We start from the raw sequence: 20302 nt of genomic DNA on the forward strand, positions 1-20302 counted from the left end.
GTAGGCTGGCCCCGCCTTCGCAGCCCCTGGGCCGGCTGAGCCGTGTTTGCTTTCTCCCAAAGCAGATGCCGCGGCAGGAGAGTCCAGAGCCCCAGGAGCCTTCCCCGAGAACCACAACAATCAAAGTCCAGACTGAACAGCAGAAAATCTCCCTCCCGTCGAGCTGCCCCGACACTGCGGCCGTCACCCCGGCTGGGGCCAGCCCACCTGTGAAGGACAGGTTGAGGGTGACCACAGCAGGTGCCTGTGCTAGATAAGAGTTGATGTTTTGGAAATGGCTTTGACAAGTTAGTCCAGCTCCCTCCCTTTCAGACGCAGAAATAGAGGTTCAGAGAGGTGAAGAGACTTGCCCAAGGTCACACAGCAGAGAAAGTGTGGGCCCAGTTTCCTTGTCTGTCCCTGCCAGACTGGCCTGGTGTTCACCTCAACCCACTGCCAGAGCCTCGGGTTGTGTCTGAGCCTTGGCGGGGGGGGGGGGGGAACGTTGGGACGGCCCTTGTGTCCCAGCCTGGCTGACCTGGGGCTTCTCCTCTCTGGGTCCATAGAGATCAAACTTGGCAAGAATAGGACAGAAGCCGAGGTAAAGCGGTACACAGAGGAGAAAGAGAGGCTCGAGAAGAAGAAGGAAGAAATCCGGGGGCACCTGGCTCAACTCCGGAAAGAGAAACGGGAGCTCAGAGAGACCGTGTTAAAATGCACAGGTGAGGGGCCTCCCAGGTAGAGAGGGGCAGGCAGGGGGCTTGGGCTCTCCGCAGGAAGAATCCAGATCTGTGCACCTGCCTGCGGCCCATTAGCCTTCGCCCTGTCCATCTGTGGTGCAGGTGGGTGCTCCCCCGCCCTGTCCAGCATCCCCAGTCTTCATTTCGTTAAGGTGAACAAAAATTTAAGACACTTGCAAAGAAATCAGAGTCCGTGTAGCTGATTTTCCAGATCCTTCCCCCATCACTCAGCAGCCATCTCCTAGAAGAAACTTGCCTTTTAGGGGACCCTCTGAAGCACTTACCTCATTTTCAGAGTCCATCTCAGTGCTTATTTAATATGTAAATTACAGAGTTGCACCCACAAGTGCAAGTGGCGGAAGCAGGTTTGGGGACAACCCCAGCTGATTCCTTGGAAGCTTCGAACGTGATTGTGCTCCCATGACCTTCCTCCACCAGAGTCACCCACTTTCTTTGTCCTAGAACAGCTTTAGTGAGCTACAGGTCACAGCCCATACAACCGCCCCATTTACGGTGTACAACGCCGTGGTTTTTAGAGTCTTCCCAGGTCTGTGCCACCAGCACCAGACACCCTCAGAATATCTCGCCGCCCATACTTGTTAGTGGTCGCTCCCCATTCCCCCCACCCTCCGATCCCTAGGCAACCACTAATCTGCTTCCTGACGGGGGCTCGGTTTCCTTTCGGCCCAGCCGAGACTGCAGAGCTGGGACGTGTGCTCACGAGCATGACCAGAGGCTCATCCCCGACAGTCCTTGCAAACCTGGAGCGTGAGCTGGGCAGAGAGGCAGGGCAGGGAGCCCCAGCCCTTTCTCTCCCATGTGGATTCTCTGGGCAGGAGAACAGAAAACATCCACTACAGTTTATTCTCCTGGCAAAGCGGCCTGAAGATCCTAAGCTAATAAGGCCACAGAGCAAAAGAAAGTAATTCTCAAAGCACAGATACTGACCACTGATCTAGGACTCCAGTTCCAAAACCATCAATAACATCTTCTCAGCTTGTTCTCCATAAATTTTTCTTAAACATCGGCCCCTGTGCCTGCTTGTCCTCAGACAGGGGTGACAGGTGACTGCTCACCCTTGGTTTGGAAAGAAGGCATACGTCATCTTAGTGGCTGTTGGCCCAGAACTCACTGCCAGGGGAAACCATGGTGCCATGTGGCTTCGCTGGAGAGTCCTGAGCCATCCTGTCCTGGTGCTCGAGTACCAACCTGAGCGCTCCAGGGGGAGAATGAAACAGGACTGAGGAAGTGCCAGGGCTGAGGACCACCGCTCCCCATCGGCTTAGGGGAGCCCGGAGTGCCAGAAGGATTGAGGGGACTGTGTGGGGCACAGCCATCCTCCAGGGGTCATTAATAAAGCTGCTCTCTCCCTGGGGGTCTGCTGCAACAAGAGCAGGTATCAAAACAACTGAGAGCCCCGAAGAACCTACCAGAAGGTTCGATACCTCAGACCCATGCCATCTGGTGAGGGCAGAGCTCTCTTCCCCCAGGGCGCTCTCCAGCCTTTGCAGGATGCAGACGTCGGAGGCTGCTCTGAGTGTGGGGAGCCGGAGCTGTGGGCCACACCCGCCGGGGGGGCCGTTCCCTGCAGCCAGCTTAATTCCCTTTGCAGACAAGGGAGTCCTGGCCAGCCTGGAGCAGAGGCTGAAGGAAATCGACGAGGAGTGCAGGGTGGAGGAGAGAAGGCGTGTGGACCTCGAGCTCAACATCGTGGAGGTGAAGGACAACCTGAAGAAGGCGGAGGCCGGGCCCGTGACGCTGGGCACCACGGTGGACACCACCCACCTGGAGAACGTGAGCCCCCGGGTGAGTGGCGGGAGTCGCGGCTCCTCTGCCGCCTGCAGGGCCGCCCAGAGCGGGGCTGGGGGCAGCGGGTCACACGTCCTGCCCCTGGCTCAGGCCTCGCTCTCCTCTTACCGCTACAGCCCAAAGCTGCCGCCCCCACCCCTGCCCCAGACTGTATGCCGGTCAACTCCGCAACGGCGCTCAAGAACAGGCCTCTTTCGGTCATGGTCACGGGCAAAGGCACCGTCCTCCAGAAAGCGAAGGTAAGCGGTCACGCCCAGCCTCCTTCAGGGCCACCAGGGGACAGCTAAGGGGGGGCCCCTCCTCTGCCCCGGGGTAGCACTCCCCGGCTTCGGGCACCGGCTCTGAGGGGGCTCTGCTCTCACGCAGGGGCTCAGGCTGCGCTCCGCCTTTGGCTCAGTCTCTGGCTCTGACCCACCAGAAAGGCGCGAGCGCGGGGTTCAAGCGTTCTGACCAGTCAGCCTGAGGACACTTGATCCTGCAACTGTCCGCCACTCGATTGTCCGTAGGTTCCAGGGCGATCGCCTAAGTTCAGAGACAGGCTGGCCAGTTTTCCAGTCAAAAAGTCAGTGATTCTAAAGGCCTTCTGAAAGAAACAGATTCAGAGAGGTGATAGGATTGGCCTAAAGCCCCCCAGCCAACTGGTGGTGAAGGCTTGGTAAGGTGTAAACGAGGACAGAGGCCGTTACTGGGCTCCTCCCTGAGGCTAGATGGGAAGTGTTCTTAATCTTTTACTCGTCTGCACAGTAAAGAACGTGCCTAGGGCAGCCTTTGCTTGTGGCAAACTCTGCTCCCGATTTCTGTCCTGCCTGCCCTGCTGGACAGATTCCGAGTGACTGGCCACTCAGTCCACACGAGCCTGAGGTACTGCTCCCTCACTTCCGTGGCCGACACTGCACATCACCCCAGTGAGCTCTGCTCTGCCACAGCCTCAAAGCCTTCTTGGCAGGTGCCCCACATCGTAAATAGCCACGGGTGGAAACGTAACCGCCATCTCTATTCCGAAATGCTGCTATGCTTCAGAAAACGATTTCTCCTGACCTTGTTCTGTGTAGATGGAGGTTGCCACAGAGGATCACTAACTCTCTTCTTGGGGGGTGGGGGGCGGTGCTGGTATTTGAATGGCACTCTAGGAATGGGAGAAGAAAGGAACGAGTTAGGAAACAAGCTTCATCTAAAGACTCTCCTGCCATCACGGACCTTGGTGACAATCCTGCTTCATTAAAGTCTTCGTTAAAGCAGCAACTCTGTGCAAAGGTGAGTCTGCTCAGAAGCAGAAGGAAGGACTCTGGTACGCTGGGTGGAGAGCGCAGGCAAAGAGGAGGCTCGGTCTGTTTTCAGAGCCCAAGGAAATAATACAACAAGGGGAAGGCTTCTCTGGAGACCTAATTGCTACTGGATGGAAACAAGACATTGCTGTATTTAGGGGTATTCTGTGTTTCTTCTTTGAAGTTTTCATCAACTGCTTTACCAAGCTTTTTAAGTAGTGAAAAGCATCTGATGGTGGGACTTTGGTGGAAAAGAAATCAAGGTAGCAGGACCCTGTTCTTCTGGTCGTGTGGCTTTGGTGAGCAAGGAGACCTCCACTCCTGACTGTCATCTCTCACCCACGTGTCGACTTCCCTCTAACATTAGCAGGTCCGAATCAGTCTTCCGTGGTTTCCACCTGTGTTGAAGCCATCATGACATGCTTTTTGAGAAACAGGTAACAGGGGAGAATATTTGGGACCAAGCTGAGGTGCTGTCCCCACTAAGTTAAGGACTTTTTTTCAGCCTAAAGCAGGCCTGAATCCATTGCTTTTAAATAAAATTTTAAATGATGCTGTATTATATAGAAAAAAAATGTTTAAAATCCTGTAATTTAGAACAGCGAAAAGTGTCTTTTTCAGATTTAAGAGTATCTCTTTGAGGTCCGACTTTTTACATTACTGTAGGAGGAAAGATATACCCAGTGTTTACAGATGCAGTCCTGTGGCCAGGCCGTTTTTAGGGGAAAAGTTCAAGTTCTGCTTAATGTCCAGGCCCCTTCCAAGAAAAACATGGTGAATTCTGTTTCGGGTTGACGCTCTCCTCCTCCTAAAATTGGCAGTGCTGTTCTTTGTGTCTTCTCTTCTGATACAGTGTTTTGTTTTTTTTTTAATACCGATTGAAACATTTCATCTGTCGTTCCTGCCTCGTTTCTGGGGATTGTCAATCAATCAGCATTCTCTAACACTGGTTCCTGAGAACTAAAGGTCTTTTGATTTCTGTTGTCTTCCTAATCCCAGGGCATTTATTTCCTTTGTCATATACACTTGGTGTCCTTTACCAAGTGAATTAGACTTTTTTTTTTTTTTTTAATAAAACGTTACTTGTATTTTGGGGTTTTCTTGTAGTTCATGGAATGGCTTGGGGAGGTGCCTATAGACGTCTACCTTAAGGGGGAAACATCTTGGTTATTTACACACTGAAGTTCAAAATATGTGTAGTAAAAACTAGTAGAACTGCAAGGTGCGATCCTAGCCGACTTTAAGCCTCCTCAACTCAAGCAGTGGAGGTAAGGCTGGAAGAGGATTTTCCCAGGATAACACAAAGGAAACACCTGTGATCAGTTTCTGCAGCTAAGTGGCTGGAAACCGTACTCCTAGAAGTGAAACAAACACACTCCTAAATAATTCTTGGGGAAAAGAAACGTACCAATACTTGGAAGGTTGCCTAAGGAGTAACTAAGCAAGTTCCATGCATGAATGTCTTTATTTAAAAAAGGACAAAATCTGGCTCATTGAAATGACTAATACGATAAAGAGAAAACCTAAGGCAAAATTAAATAGGAGAACTGAAAAAAAAAGGCCTTTAGTTTGAAGAATATATGTTTTCCATTTTAAAAAGTTAGCATAGTTCTGGTACCAAATATCCAACACAAATCACAGAAGAAAAACCAAATCTCATTTTTTGGACAAAGATGAAAAAACCTTAATATTGGCAAGTGAAATTCAATAGTGTTTAAAGAATCGTGCATCATGACCAGATCATGTTTATCCAAAAAGCAAAGGTGATTCAACAACTGAAAATATGCTAATGGGCCGTTTATGATATGAACAGATTAAATGTGAAAATCATCTCCACACTTCTAATAAAGTATTCCTAACCTGATAAAGTAATCCACAGAAAATAACATAGAATGATGGAGGATCCTTTCAGGTCCAGAAACAGATACCACTACTTTTTAAAACATTATTCCAGAGATCCTAGAAAATGCAAACTGACAAGAAAAAGTACTTGTATAAACATCAAAAGGAAGAGATGAGTCTGATTATAAGTATCTTTCTAGAAAAGAGAATTAGGATTATAGCGTCCAGCAAGTTGGCTGGAATCAGGATCATTCAGAAAATAAAAGATGATTGATGACCTAGCTGCAGTGTTTTAGTTTTTCCAAGGAGAATGTATTTATACATTGCTTGTGTAATTAAAGGCCAGTTTCTTTTAAAAGAAAGGAATTCCCTCTGCTGCTACTGGGGCGCGGAGAGGTTTGAACTATTCAGTGGCACCTTCCATAGAAAAGGTAAAAAAATTAAAAAAAAATGGCTCGAGGGCTGGGGCCTAAAAATACAGCCAGCCTTCAATGTGTAAGTCCAGAACCCACATTTCTGTGTGTTTTTTCTTAAGTCAGAGCAATTCAAATGGGATGTCCAATCATCAGCCCTGACCCAGACAAAGAGCTTACACTATAAAATGATGAAACTGCTGTCAATTTAAAGACGGGAAGGTTCAAGTTGACATCACCTCTCAGTACCTGCCAGGTGGACACGTGACCCCACTCTGATGTCACCTGCTACCACAGCAAAGGTAGTAAGGGAGTGAAAATGACCTTTCCTTTGTAATGTGTAACAACACCTTTGGAGGACCTCTGCTAGGACTTTAAATCAAAGTAGCCTTGAACATTTGCAGGTAAAACATTTACATTATTTATATTAAAAAGAAAAGGCAGGATAAAGTGTCTGGATTTAGGTCACAGCTCTTTGGCAAAGGTTTCACTGAAAACCCAAATCCAAACCACATAATCAAGGGGAAAAAGTGTTTCCTGAAGACCGCAGGGGTGAGTACCTAGTTTGCCAGAAATATATCCCAGCTGAGCCTTCCTGCCACACGGGTCCTCTTAAGTAACCAATATCATTTCTGGAAATATTCCTTTCAAGACTAGACATGAAAAGCAAAAGCACCTAGACAGCATAAGATCGATGCTTCAGAAAGCCAAATACCCTCTAAGTGTCTCTATGCCGTTATTTTGTTAAGAATTCCACTCCTCCTTGTCCTACTGAAAAAGCAAGCAATAAACACCCCACCATTAGCCCCCCTAAGTAATCGCAAGGAAGCCCCTCCAAGGGACTGTAGCTCAGGAGCCGGGCCAAGGTCACGGGCCCCTGGAGACCGGAGCGGTCTGCGCGCTCGGCCCCTCCCCCATAGTCAAGCTGGTTCGTGGTCACATTCCAGTCTGGACTCTAAGTCTTTGCCACCCACAGATCCGGTCACAAATGCCATTCAAGTCCCTTCCCAAACTGAAAGCAAATGCACTCGCACATCTTTGGGAAAAGACGTGTGAAAAGGTCCACAGTTTTTCAGTCTCGAAATGCCGTGGCTCCGGGGGTCCGAGGGACACTAGTGCTCGCCTCCTCCTGAGCACTGCCGTCCCGGCGACGTTCTGTTTAGCGTTTGCTGTGGTCAAGGTGAGCTTCCAGCGGGCCATCGAAAGTCTCTAAGCTCCTTTGTCCGTCCTCGGGGGAAGCTGCCCGAGGACACCGGGGCACGCCCAGGCACAGAAAGTCAGCATTTACTTACACATCAAGGCTTTTCTGCAGCGGCAGTAGTGGCTGTCCCCAAGCAGGACGGTCGCAGTCGGGGCAGCCCCTCTCTGGGGCTGAGGGGCGCGGGCGGGGCCGGCAGGAGCCGGAGGTGGCCGCTCAGAGGACCCCGGGAGACCGGAGGGGGCAGGCGTGCCCTCAGCGCCCGGGGCGCCCAGGCCTCCTGGGTGGGCGCTGGGAGGGGTAGGGCTGCTGCCCTCCTGCGGGGCCGTCTCCTCGCAAGGACCCTGGGAGAGAAGCGACCTTGAGGACAGGAGGAGTGACTGAGCCCTCTTCTCACCAGGGGGCAGCCCGTGGGCCCCCGCGCGTCTCTCCCTTGCTCGCCAGCCCAAGCAGAAGTGCCAGCCCAGAGGCCCTGGCTGCCTGCCCTTCCCGTCCGCCCCCCGGCCTCGGGAAGCCACGCTCTGCCGGCGGCTGAAGACCCGAGGCTGCGAGCGGCATCCGGCCTCCCGCTCCTCTAACTGGAAAGTCACGGGCAGGAGCCACAGTGGGCCCCTAATGCTGCCCAGCACGACTGTCCCGTTCAGACCCCGTCTCTCCCGGGCCGTGACTCCTCTCTGCTCGAACCACCAGCACCTCCTCCCGTCCTCCCTCGGCTGGTGGCCGTTCCTCCCATTTCACCGAGCACAGAGGAACGCTCAAAAACGAACTCCTACCAGCCTCCACCACCCTCTACCCACCTCCCTGCCTCCCCGCCCGCGTCCTGCCTTCCAGCCCTCTGCCTCCACCGCGCTCCCAACCCAGGCCTTCCTGGACACCCTCCTCTCCCAGCTGCTGCTACTGTTCTCCACGATGCCTAGCGCCGGCAGGCTACAAGCTGTGCTCGGTCGCTGCCCGTCTGCCGCCCCCGCGTGGGAGCTTCAGGAGGGCGGAGCTTCTCCCCGTCTGTTCACCGCTATGTTCCCTGCACCCAGAAAGGCGCCCGGGGTGCAGGCGGCGCCCACCACGTTTCCTGCTGGAACCAACCAACCACCGCAGGAGGCCTTCCGCTGAGCAAGCGCCCTCGACCCTGCGTCCAGCTGAGTCCCTAGGGCTCCGCGGTCTCAAGCTCCGCCCCCACCCCCAGCTCCCACAGGCGGAGCCAGCGCCCCACTTACGGTTCCCACAGTGGGGGCCCTGCCAGCCGTCCCGGCACTCGCAGCGGTAGCTCCCGTTCTGCAGGACGCAGGTGCCGTCGTGCAGGCACGGGCTGGGCTTGCACAGGCTGACCGGCCGCTTGGCTTCTACAGGGGAGAACGTGCCCAGCAGGCCCAGCGGGGTCAGCCCCAGGGCCCCCTCCTCTCAGGAAGCCCAGGACAGAGGTGAGGCCACACATGTCGGTGTTTCCGTGGGCCCTTAAGCAGCAGGTTGGAGGTCAGCACACGGTTGGGGGCCCATACTGCTTGGCTAGGTCAGAGACCCACCGTCCACCCAGCTCTCCTACTGCATACAGAGACTCTCTCCCTCTCAGATGTGCTGTGCACACAGCAGTGTTTACTGGGACGAATACACTTTTAAAAAGGCAGAAAGGAGGTCACTGGCAAAAGGATGCCTTGGGGTCAGGCTGGCCTGGCTGCGTGTGTTCCTGGCGCTGTCGTTCACTACACAGGTCAGTGTTAACCCGGGTCCTTAGATTCCTGGGGGAATCTGTAAGTATCTGAATGAGGCCTTCTGTTCAAATGAGGAGCAAAAATTCTCAAGTTTGACCATCCTTGCAACGATGTACCTGAGGGTTCAGGCTGAGTCTCCCCCCCCCGCCCCACCCCCCGGAAGGGGACACTGAAGGGCGGGGACTCCCCCACTCACCTGCACATATCCACTCGAGGAGCTCATCCTGCTGGTACCTCAGGTCTGCGTAGCTTGCCACGTGGATCAGGGAGTCCCGGGGACCCGCGAGCCTCCGCAGCGCCTCCCTCAGGACAGGCCCCACGCCCACCACCAACGCGGAGACGCCGTTGTTCCTCAGCTTCTGGATAGGGACAGTTGCGTCCTCCACCCCCATCCCGCCTGTGAGCAGCACCACGGCCTTGGGGACACCAGGCCGGGCGCCCCTCTGGACAGTCATCACTTTGTCATAGACGTGCAGCAAGGCTGTGCCCGCCGAGCCCACCCCGCCCAGGTAGGGGGCCTGGCTTGTGGCCCGCAGCACCGCGGCACGGGTGAGATGGGTGTCCAGCCTGAAGGCTGTCTGGACCCGGCTGCCGTACACCACCAGGCCGACCTGTGTCACGTCCGGGTTCACGTCAAACTGCAGCGTGAGGCTTCTCACGAAGCTCTGCATCTGGGCGAAGTTCTGAGGCCCCACCGAGGCCGAGGCATCCAACACGAAGAGCAGGTCCAGTGACTGTGCCTGGCAGCCTGTGGGCACCCGCAGCTGAGCCCTGGGGCAGGCTCTGCCCAGCAGAGCCCCTCCTCTGGACCAGGCCAGCAAAAGAGGGACCGCTCTGGGTTGGGCCAACCAGCCTGTCCCCTGCAATAGCCACCCTCCACCCTCTCCTAAAATATTAGGACACGTGAATGCCAGGCTAGACCACATTCCCAGACTCCCTGGCAGATAGGTGTGGCCACGTGTCTAAGTTCTGATTGGATGTGGTTGGAAACTGTATAGTTTCCAAAACCTGTCCTCAAAAGGAAGCTACCTGCCTTCTACTTCCCTTCTCCCCACTTCCTGCTGGCTGAGAAACTGTGACCTTGGACCTAGAGGTGGAACCACAAGGTAGCCAAGCCACCCTGTGGGCTGAGGCCACTCACCTCTGAACTGTGAGAGAAATGAACGCCTACCATCTGTAAGCCACTGAGCTCTGGGGACCCTGTGTGACAGAACTTCGCCTATACCCTCATCCATCCCATTACTGAGCACCTGCCATGCGCCATGCACTATAATCCAGGTGCTAGTTACACCAAGTGGACAAAGTGGGTCCATGCCTCCCCTCACTGGGCTGACGGTCTGTGGGGAGACAGCCATGAAACCTGCGCAGAGTCACAAATACCGTGAGCAGGCATGGGGGGTGGGGGGAGCAGGGTACCAGGAGACGGACCGGCAGGAGCAACAACGAAGTAGACTGGGAGAAGGGGTCAGGGTCTCTGAGGAGTAAGTGTAAGCTGGGGGCTGGGCGGCACGTCGAAGGCAGGGAGGGGGCCTGAGTGGCTGCTCCCCCCACCTTCACCCTGCGCAGGGGCTGTAGAGAAGTCTGAGGCACCAGCCACAGGGAGCTCTCAGAAGCCAGTGGAAGGAGTTCGGGTTTTATTCCACGGCAGAGGGGAGCCGGAGAGAAGGTTTAGGCATGGAGTAAGTGGATCGGATTCACTGGTTTTTAAAAACCGCTCCAGGGCGCCTGGGTGGCTCAGTCAGTTAAGTGTCTGCCTTTGGCTCAGGTCAGGATCCCAGGGTCCTGGGATGGAGCCTTGCATCGGCCTCCCTGCTCTCCCCCTGCCTGCCACTCCCCTTGCTGTGCTGTCAAATAAAATCTTAAAGAAAAAATAAATAAAAACCCACTCCAGCCCAAGGAATCTCTGAGCATCTGGCAACCGAGAGGAGCCTAAGAAGACATGATGACTACCTGTAAGGTAGGGTCCCAGACAGAATCCTTGGAACAAAACCAAAAATCCTTGGTCTCTAAGTAAAACTAAGGAACTCTGAACTAGGCATATGGACCTTAGTAAATAATGATGTATCGGTACGGGCTCATTAATTCTGACAAATGTACCCCGTTAACCTCTTACAAGAGGAACCCCACTACTGCGGAGCACCGGGACCTCACCTGGCCGCGGCCGGCTGCACAGCTTCCGCCGCAGCTCAGGGATTCGGTGGAACAGGTCCTGCGGGCCGGCGTGGACCAGGACGCGCTTCGGGCTGCCGGTGATCTCCTCCAGCTCCGCCCGCACGGCCTCGGTGCCCACTCCCAGCAGGAGCAGCTCTCGGGCCCTCGCGTGACGTGCGGGGCCGGCCACCTCGTCCTGGGACGGTGACTCGGTGAGCAGGACCACCACTCTGCGCAGACGGTCCTGGCCCGTCCTGGCGGCGCTCCCAAAGCCGCGGTCCGCCGCCTGCCGCAGGGCATGGCCCGTCAGGGTGGCGCCGCCGCCGAAGGGAAGGCCGTCGAGGCTCCCGAGCAGGGCCGGCACGTCCCGGTACTCGCCCACGGGCACCGCCAGGGCCAGCTCCCCGCTGTACCAGGCCACACCCACGCGGGCCCGGGAGTCCTCGCTCAGCGACGCCTGCAGGAACCGCTTCACGAAGGCCTTGGCCCGCAGGAAGCCCTCCGGGGTGGTGCCCGCTGAGCTGGCCAGAAGGAAGAGGACGTCGACCCTGCACTCCAGGCTCAGCTTGGGGGCTGCCAGGATCACAGCGGCCCTTGGTCACGCTATGGCCACCGGGAGCGTGCAGGTCACCGTCCCACCCGAGACGCCCAGCCACCCTACCAGGCAGGAGAAACCTCCCTCCCAGGAGGGAGACAGGCCAGAGACGCTGAGGCAGCAGGGGCTGGGGAGCACCGCACGGAGTTAGACGGGACCAGACACGGCTCTCCCTCCGGGTCTCCATCTGACCACTTTTTAAAAATTAAAATGTAACCTAGAACTTTCTTCCCTTACGCTTCTTGTGTCCTGTTTGAGAAATCTGTGTCTACCTCAAATCATGAAGATATGCTCCTTTGTTTCCTTCCAGAAGCTTCACTGCTTTGCCTTTTATATTTAGATCTATGATCCAACTGAAATTGGTTTGTGTGTAGCTTGTGAGGTGGGGGGTCAAGTTTTGGTTCTCCAATATACATCTCCAGTTGACCCAGCACTAGATTTTTTTAGGTAATTACTTAAAAATTTTTTATAATGAATATATATATATATTAAAAAGTTATTGTTTAACAAGCTCCTATGTGTCAAGCATCGTTACAAAGTGCTTTACATCTACCTTATTTAAAACTCTCCTCAACCCTACAGGGTAAACCCTATTATAATCTTCATCTCATACCTTTTTTTTTAATTTTTAAAAAAATTTTTTTGATGTAGTGTTCCGTGATCCATTGTTTGCATATAACACCCAGTGCTTCATTTCATACCTTCAAAACAAAAAAGGGTTTAGGCCCCTTGCTCCTTTTCCTATGAGAGGGGAGACGAGACTCTGCCCAGAACCAGGTCTCAGAGTCGGACTGGGGTCAGCCTATAACTGGGCCCAGCAACACTCCGAGGTGGAGCAGTGACCCACTCTAAAGCCAGTAAGCCAAGAGCCACTGTCCTACCCAGGGCAGCCCAACCCCCCGGAGTCACTTACTCACGGAGCACTCAGAGGCCATTCCACACGAAACATCAGATCAGTGGTGTGCTGGCGAAGTAGGTGGCTCTGAAACTCAAGGGCCCATTTCTACCTAGCAGCTAGCGGGGCGGGAGGTGGATGGGGGAGCCCAGGCTCCACTGCTCCCCAGCGGTCCATCTTAGAAGTCCCGTGCGTACGTACCGCAGTTAGCCTCCCCTCCAAAGGCCGGCGGGCAGAAGCAGTGGTAACTGTCCCGTCCTTCTGGAACACACGTGCCTCCATTCTGGCAGGGCCGCGAGTCACAAGCGCCTATCAGAGAGATGCCCATTAACAGCCTAGCACATCAGCTCAGACTCATGAAGGGGTTTGGCCAGAGGTCTGAGTCCGGCAGGCCCCCCCGCCCCACCAGGGCCCAGCTCCCTCTTTCCCCCAGGACCACTAGGGACCTAGCCACACACCTGTGGCAAAGGGGACGGAAAGCGAGTGAGGTGCACAAAGGAGGGGCTGGCTGGGGGTGCAAAGGACACGCCGTGGTGGGCTCTATCAGGCCCTGCGTGAACTATAGGCTCACAGGGGATGTGCCAATGGCCCCTGGGCTGTTATGATCTGAACTGCATCCCTCCAAATCCCTATGTATCAGTCCTAACCCTCAGTACCTTGGAATGTGACCGCATTTGGAGAGAAGGACTTTAAAGAGTTCATTAAGGCTAAATGAGGTCATAGGATGGGCCCTAATCCAGTCTGACTTATAAGAAGAGGAAGAGACCCCAGTGAGGTGCACAGAAGGCAGGCCACGTGAGGACGCAAGGAGCGGACGGCCTTCGACAAGCTGAGCAGAGAGGTTCAGAAGAAACAGAACCTGCTGACACCTTGATCTTGGACTCTCAGCCCCCACAACCGTGAGAAAGTAAATTTCTGTTGTTTAAGCCCCCAGTCTGTGGTACTTTGTTATGGCAGCCCCGGGAAACTGCATGACGTGACTTCATCACCACCCCCGCCTGCCAAGGAGCCCTGGAGGTGGGGGCCGTGACACTGAACTGGTGTCGGACCCGGGCTCGCTAAGGATGAGGATCTCAGTGGCGTCACAGTGACCGCACAGATGTCGTGAGACTCCGGGAACACCGCGGTGTGCAAGGTGCCATTCCTCAAGTTCTCCGTGGTGGTTCCTAACGGCCTCTGCAGGCCAACACAGCAAAGAGGGAGCCTTTGGCTCCTGGAGCCAACGAATGTGGCCTCCTTCACTCCCTTGGGCACCTTAATTAGCCGCAGCAAGCCCCAGTATCCTCCACTAAAAAGGGATGATGAGAACTTGTTCCACGGTGGATTGCATGAGCTAATCCACGGAAAGTCTCAGCACAAAGCCTGGCATGAAGCCAACACTCCGTAACAGGTGAAGACAGTATGTGTTTTTGGATGTGAGGTCCAAATCTCGGGCAATGTCTCTTTCAAAGGAGCTATTTTACCCAGGGAACCACAGCCCACATCTGAAGTGACCTATCTGTGATCCCTTCTGGTCAATCTCTGAGCTCTGTATCGGTTCCTCTAAGATGCAGGTAATACCACATGACCTCCCTCCCAGAGTTACAGAGAACAGACGGGATCTTCGTGAACTCATGTGTCTTACATTCAAAGGGCTTACTAAGTAGCTGAGTGTGGTTACCACTGGAAGTGGCAATTTTCTGTCCTTTGTACATAAAAATGTTGATATACTACTTGGTGGTCACATCACTGAAATTAAAGTTTTTGAAGGTAGAAATTATTGAGGCTCACTGAGCATCCAGGCCTGCTGTTCTGTCCGCTGGTGTATCATGGAAACAACCGGGGGGGCTCGATAACAGCACCAACACCGGCCTTTTTTTTTTTTTTTTTAAAGATTTTATTTATTTATTTGAGAGAGAGAATGAGAGAGAGAGAGAGCATGAGAGGGGGAGGGTCAGAGGGAGAAGCAGACTCCCTGCTGAGCAGGGAGCCCGATGTGGGACTCGATCCCGGGACTCCAGGATCATGACCTGAGCCGAAGGCAGTTGCTTAACCAACTGAGCCACCCAGGCGCCCTACCAACACCGGCCTTTAACTGAGCAGCTCTTCTGTGCTAGGGACTGTGCTAAGCACCACACATGCATGATCTCATTTCACTGCCCAATGAGGTGCGTCCTGTAAAGGCCCCCTCATCTCGGACGGGGGACTGAAGCTCAAGGACTAGAAGTCACGTGAAGATCATATAGCTGGGAAGGGGTAGAGCTGGGACTCAGACCCAGGTCACTGTGGTTCCAAAGCCTTAGGTGCTCAAACTTTAACTGCTGAGCAGAAACAACCCAACTTTCAGTGTCTCCTGTGTTTCAGAAGCCAGCAATGTGGGAACTTTAAAACAGGATGCCAAGGAGATCACCAGACCCATGGTAGGAAGGACCACTGGCTCTGCTCCCAGGAGATGTGCTCCTTGCCTCATCAGGAGAAGCAAATCCATAAAGGACTGATGCCAACACACTTGAGTGTAATTTCTCTGCTCCCGGGTCAGTGGGATGCACTGGACCCCCAGGTGAGGAGCAGGGAGGCCCACTGGGGAACAGGCTGAATGATGCCTAATGGTATTCATAAGTCCACCTGTTTGCTTGGGACTTCGTAGCTGATGAAGCACTTCTGTGGGCATTACCTACTGAATCTTCACTAGGATCCCATTTATGATACCCCCTATCATACAGAGCAGGGAAATGGGGATTTCAGGCATGAGACAACCATTATCCCTGTTTTATAGAGGAGGAAACTGAGGCTTAAGTGGCCCAGAGTTTGGTGCTGGATGTGAGGCTTTCTATCTGCGAAGCTGGTGCTCAATGCGCGCTCTTCTCTGCCTCTTGTCAATGCAAGGGGCGCTGGTTAGGGAAGGCGATTCCAAAGTCTTCACTCTGTTCTTAGTGAAAAATACTGAGCAAAGGAGGAATGAGTGCAGTAGGGGCATGCTTCTCTGCCCCTGAAATGCCTGTCTCTCCGCCCCAGAGCTGGTTCCCACTCCGCCCTCTGCCCCAGGAGTGCAGACGCCCCTTTAGAAGCCAGCTGAGTCCCAGGGCCCAGAAAGAGCTAGAGGATCCAAGAGGCAGACTGTACCTGGGCAGGTGGTCCTGTAGCACGTGGCAGAGTGGGTTAGGAACACTCTCTTCCAGCTATAACCCAAGGGAGCAAATGGTAGAGATCAAAAGTTTAACAGGAATGCGGAAACCTGGAAGGTTATTTGAGACGCTAAAAGCTAATATAAGATTCCTATGCAGATAGGGGTCAAGAAAGACCACCTTGTTTTCTTTGATTCTACCCCAGCTTTCAGCTGCACACAGAGCGGGGAATGTTTCAAACTACCCAGGAACAGTTTTAAAAAATGTAAATTGACTATCATGTCAGAATTTGGAAATAATCTGTGCTCAAAATTCTATAAACTATGAGAAGAGCTTTCTATTCTGAGTTACTTTCCGGGGCTAGCACCATGCAGGGGTGGGGGAGGGCAGGAAATAGTGGGAATTAGGCAAGTGGATTCTGGCTGTGTGACTCCCCCAGGCTGCCCACCACTGGGGCAGGCTAATTAGGCTCACCTCTAGGGCAGAGTCTTCCCTGGAGCAAAACATCCACTGGGGATAAAAGCCAAGTCAATTACAAAACTCAAGGAGTTGCTGCAATCAGGAGTTTGCCAAGCTGCCAGCTCATTAAAGAGAAATCTTCTCCCTGTCCACATCTACTCCTAGTGACTTCATAAAACTGCAAGTCCTAGCCCAGAAAGCTCTGTGGACCCCTCCCAGTCCTGCACGGGGAATCGACGTTGTTGGAGCAGAGACTGGCCACAGGACTTTGCCTGGATGTGCACATGGCTCCCTCCTGGGCTCCCTCAGGTCTGGACTCTGTGCAAGGCCTTCCTTGCCCACTCTATTTAAAATTGCAACCCTGCTCCCAACCACCACCTCCCCACCCCCACCCTGACCCATCCCTTCATTCCATTCTTCTCTGTAGCTCTTAGCACTACCCAACAGTTTGTTTTAGGCATTCATTGTATTTACTGCTGCCTCCTGCCCCTGGAGTATCAGCTCATGAGGGCAGATTTGTTTCTGAGGAATTCAGGCCGATTCCCCAGGACCTGGGACCGTGCTGGGCACAGAGGAGGCCCTCAGTGAGTGTTTCTTGAATGAGGGAATTGATGAAGAGCTTAGTATAAGTAGGCATCATTCCAGAAGCCTGACTATTAGTGCACACTACCTATTAATTCTCTGCTTGCTCTCCACAGCCCTATGGGGTAGGTACTATTATTAGCTCCCTTTCAAATGTAGAAGGAGGTGGTGGGAGGGTCCCAGCTCATTAGTGGCCATGTTGGAATCAGAAGTTCAGCAGCCTGACTCCAGAATCTGAGCACAAAGCCATGAAGTGTACCTTACCCATCAGCCTCTCCTGGGGCTCCCAACTCTAAACGCCTCTGCCTGGTGCCACTGGGTTCCCCCATCTTTCAAGACGGTTCAAGCAGCCCCTTCTCCATGATGTCCCAGGGAGGACAGGCCCCATCCTGGCACCTGAGACACCTGACGGTGGTCACTGGTCTTCTTGTCCAACGCCCCTTCTGGCCCCTGAGCTTCCTGGGGGAAGCGTCGGTACCTGTCTCCTCACTGCACGTTGCTTGACTCAGAGCGGGCACTCGGAACATGTTCAGTCGGAAACAAACTGCCTCCTTTCACTTGAAAGCTTGGGTTCTGAAGAGGGCCTCTAGTGGCCTCTGACACAGCTCTATTTCCTCTGCCCCATGTGCAGGGCACGGCCCTTCCCTGCCAAGACAGTCTTTGGACTCCCCATCAGCCCAGCATGATGGCTCATGGCTTCTCAGCCAATCCATTTCTTTGCTGTGTCTCCTGAGCTCATCACCGAGAGCAGGCCGAGGGGCAAAGATGCAGCTGGTTCAAACGTTACCCCTGGCTCTCCAGGAAAGGCAAGAGGATGGGATCACCAGTTGCTGACCTGCTGTCCTGCAGGAAGTCTGGATAAAGGGCCAAGGGACAGTCCAGGAATTTTCGAGAAAATGGCTGACCATTCGAGAAAATGGCTGACTCTAGAATGCCTGAGCTCAGCTCTGATGAACACTGCATTCCCCCATGGCCTCCCCAACTGGAATTCAACAAACACCTTAAGCCTTCTGCCTCGCTCAGCCCCGTAAATATGGAAACTACTATTCAGAGGAACCAAATTACCAGACCACTATCCCAAGTCCAGACCACAGCCCCATAAAGACTGGCTTTGCCTCATCTATGAGCCTTCCAGAACAACTGTGACCCTGTCACCCTCGCTCACTACGGGCACCTGGGCAGTGTGTCTACAAAACTCTGCCACTGTGTAGCTGTGACCCTCCCTGTGACCCCACAACTCTGTCCCTGTCTCCCTCCCAGGTCTGATCCCTGTCACACTCCGTGGCCAAGACCCCAAACAGCTGTTCTCCCTGCAGCATGTGAGCCTCCATCTCCACCCAGACATGCCCCCCGGCTCTGACCCCAGACCACGAGGACAAACCTGGAGAAGGGACAGAGCGCCGCCAGCACGGCTTCGGTCCCCCGCGATCCTCTCCAGCACGGGGCACTGCCGACAAGCTCCCTGACCGTCTCTAGCGTCTTGCGCTCACAGGGGTGAGGCTGGACCTTGCAGTCTGTGTCCGCAGGGCACACCGATGGAGAAGACAGGGTTGTGCCTCCTCCCCCCAGCCATGGTTCCATCACCCTCAACCCTGGCCACCCTCTGCCTCTTGCAGGGCAGAGCACACTGGGGCAGGGCCCCTGCTCAGCACTGGCCAGGCAGCCGGGCTCTGAGCATTTCCTCCGCACACAGCTTTTACATCCTTGCACATGTGTGTTCCTTTTACATAACATGCTCCTGGGTAGACCCTGACGATGACAACCAGGAATGCAGAAACCTCACCCCAGCTGAAGCTGACCATGTTGGGGAGCTGACTGCCTCTTCCCCCTGAGAAGGGGAGAGGCGCAGGGGACCCCTAGATCTGGGTCCCAAACCTGGGCCCCTCTACCCCCCAGACACAAGCTCAGGGTTCCCAGCTGAGAAAGCCCACAGGACCTGACACAGAGAGGTTGGGAGAGCAGAGCACCCCGGCGCCCAAGCTGCTAGACCCCATTCCTCTTGCCTTCCACCTTCCTGGGGAGCCTCTTGACCTCCGGCCTCGGGGAACTGTCCCCACCCCACTTGCACCGAGGGCAAGACCCCTCCTTCCCAGCCTGGAAGGCCTTACCTGGAGAGGCAACGGTGCAGACAGCAGCCTTGCTGAGGGTACTTAACAGACCGTTGGTGGCATCCTCTGCCTGCTCGGCCGTGAGCACGTGCTGCTCCTTCGGCTCGCTGGCCAGTGTGTGCAGCTCCTCCCACCTGTCCCCAGGCCCCAGCGGAGAAGTGAGAGCCGCTCCTTGCCCACCCCCCGCCCTCCCGCCCACCCTACACCATACACCCTGCACCATGGGCTCCTTGCAGACAGCAGCACGACCCCACCGCTCCAGAGTCCAGCCAGGCTGCAGCTACGGTCCAGAAGTGAAGCAGAGCAAGACCCCGAGGATGCTCAAGCATGGGTCCTAACGTGTGCCTGCCAGAGTTCACCAGCTCCCTCAGAGGAAAGCCTCCCCCTCAGATCCAGCAGCTCTTACTGGAGACACGGTCCTCACGGATGTAGTGGTCTGGCCGCGTCACCCAGAGCCGATGAGAAAAGTATAACCAGAAAGGAAATGAAGGAAGGTGGTTGTGCGTGGTGGCAAGACGAGAACAAACAAGGCCAGCTTGTGACAGAGAAAAATCCTGAAGAATGAGAGATGGGACGTACGAACTCAAAGGCCAGCAACGTGAGGCTGTGTGGAGGAAGGAGCCAGCACACTTTGAGAGCCAGAGGGCACTGCTCTTAGGGCCCAGGACAGAAATGGCGAGTGGCATGATAACCTGGGCCGTGAAGAAAGCGTGAAATGACGCTGAGAAAGCTTTCTGAGGAGACAGGGTAGTCAGTAATGCGTTTAGAATCTTGCCCATCAGAAATTCATCCAAACAAACCAAGGTTTGGCATTGTGGCCGGAACTTCATTTATCTCTAAAATTCACTTATGTAAAACTCCCCGTTCTCCTCTGAAGCCACGGAAGCCAGACCTTCCCTCCAGGATGAGGACAGCACCTGGCACGCATGGGGGGGGGGGGGCGTTCAGAGGGCCGCTCTCCCAGCCCAGCAGCACATTTTCACAAAAGCCAGAGCTGAGAACCATCAGGGAAGGGGCTCAATGAATACTACCGGGAGGAAAGAGGCAGGTTTTTGATCCCACACAGAGCCTCACCCTGCCCACAGCAGTGGCTCTCAAACTTTGGGGGCATCAGAATCACTGAGGGCCAGATAAACTGCCGATGGAGGCACCTCGCCCCAGAGTTCTGGATTCAACGGGGTAGGGCCCGATCGTGTATGTTCCTAACATGTTCTCACTTGCTGATGCCGCTGGTCCAGGAAACACACTTTGAGAACCACTGGTCAACAGTGACCCGGCCTTTGACCAGCAGTTGAGTGAGAGGAGTCAGGAGGGCCTGGAAACCCAATGGGCTTCCTCAGACGGTTCCTGTGGCTGAGCAATGTCCCCTCTCCTGGCCCAGGGCTTCTCGAGTCCTCGAAGTGAGGGGTACTCATGGTGTGTGGGCCGGTGTAGGCCCCCATACTGTTTCAGAACC

At 54.4% G+C, this 20302-nt stretch overlaps 2 protein-coding genes across 7 annotated transcripts in view; one reads left to right on the top strand and one right to left on the bottom strand.

Moving 5' to 3' along the window:
* The window catches only part of AFAP1L2 (actin filament associated protein 1 like 2), a 94326-nt gene extending 89445 nt beyond the window's left edge, over positions 1–4881 (top strand). For 2 of the 4 annotated variants that reach the window (XM_036075691.2, XM_036075693.2), the window contains 5 exons: positions 63–240; positions 546–701; positions 2332–2525; positions 2645–2767; positions 3659–4881. In XM_036075691.2, coding sequence (XP_035931584.2) covers positions 63–240; positions 546–701; positions 2332–2525; positions 2645–2767; positions 3659–3685 — 678 coding nt within the window. In that variant the 3' untranslated portion in view covers positions 3686–4881. Of the gene's footprint in view, positions 1–62; positions 241–545; positions 702–2331; positions 2526–2644; positions 2768–3350; positions 3562–3658 lie in introns of those variants that run through there. The other 2 variants (XM_078077087.1, XM_036075694.2) reach the window with 2 other exon arrangements.
* A 358-nt stretch (positions 4882–5239) lies between these two features.
* VWA2 (von Willebrand factor A domain containing 2) overlaps positions 5240–20302 on the bottom strand; it is a 45297-nt gene continuing 30234 nt past the window's right edge. For 2 of the 3 annotated variants that reach the window (XM_078077088.1, XM_078077089.1), the window contains exons 7-14: positions 18847–18980; positions 18120–18252; positions 15696–15751; positions 12795–12902; positions 11104–11676; positions 9149–9700; positions 8461–8586; positions 5240–7590 (exon numbers count right to left, since the gene is read on the bottom strand). In XM_078077088.1, the coding sequence (XP_077933214.1) occupies positions 7502–7590; positions 8461–8586; positions 9149–9700; positions 11104–11676; positions 12795–12902; positions 15696–15751; positions 18120–18252; positions 18847–18980 (1771 nt within the window). In that variant the 3' untranslated portion in view covers positions 5240–7501. The remainder of the gene's footprint in view (positions 7591–8460; positions 8587–9148; positions 9701–11103; positions 11677–12794; positions 12903–15695; positions 15752–18119; positions 18253–18846; positions 18981–20302) is intronic. The other variant, XM_078077090.1, reaches the window with a different exon arrangement.

This window comes from Halichoerus grypus, chromosome 7, assembly GCF_964656455.1.
Source record: "Halichoerus grypus chromosome 7, mHalGry1.hap1.1, whole genome shotgun sequence".
Lineage (NCBI taxonomy): Eukaryota > Metazoa > Chordata > Mammalia > Carnivora > Phocidae > Halichoerus > Halichoerus grypus.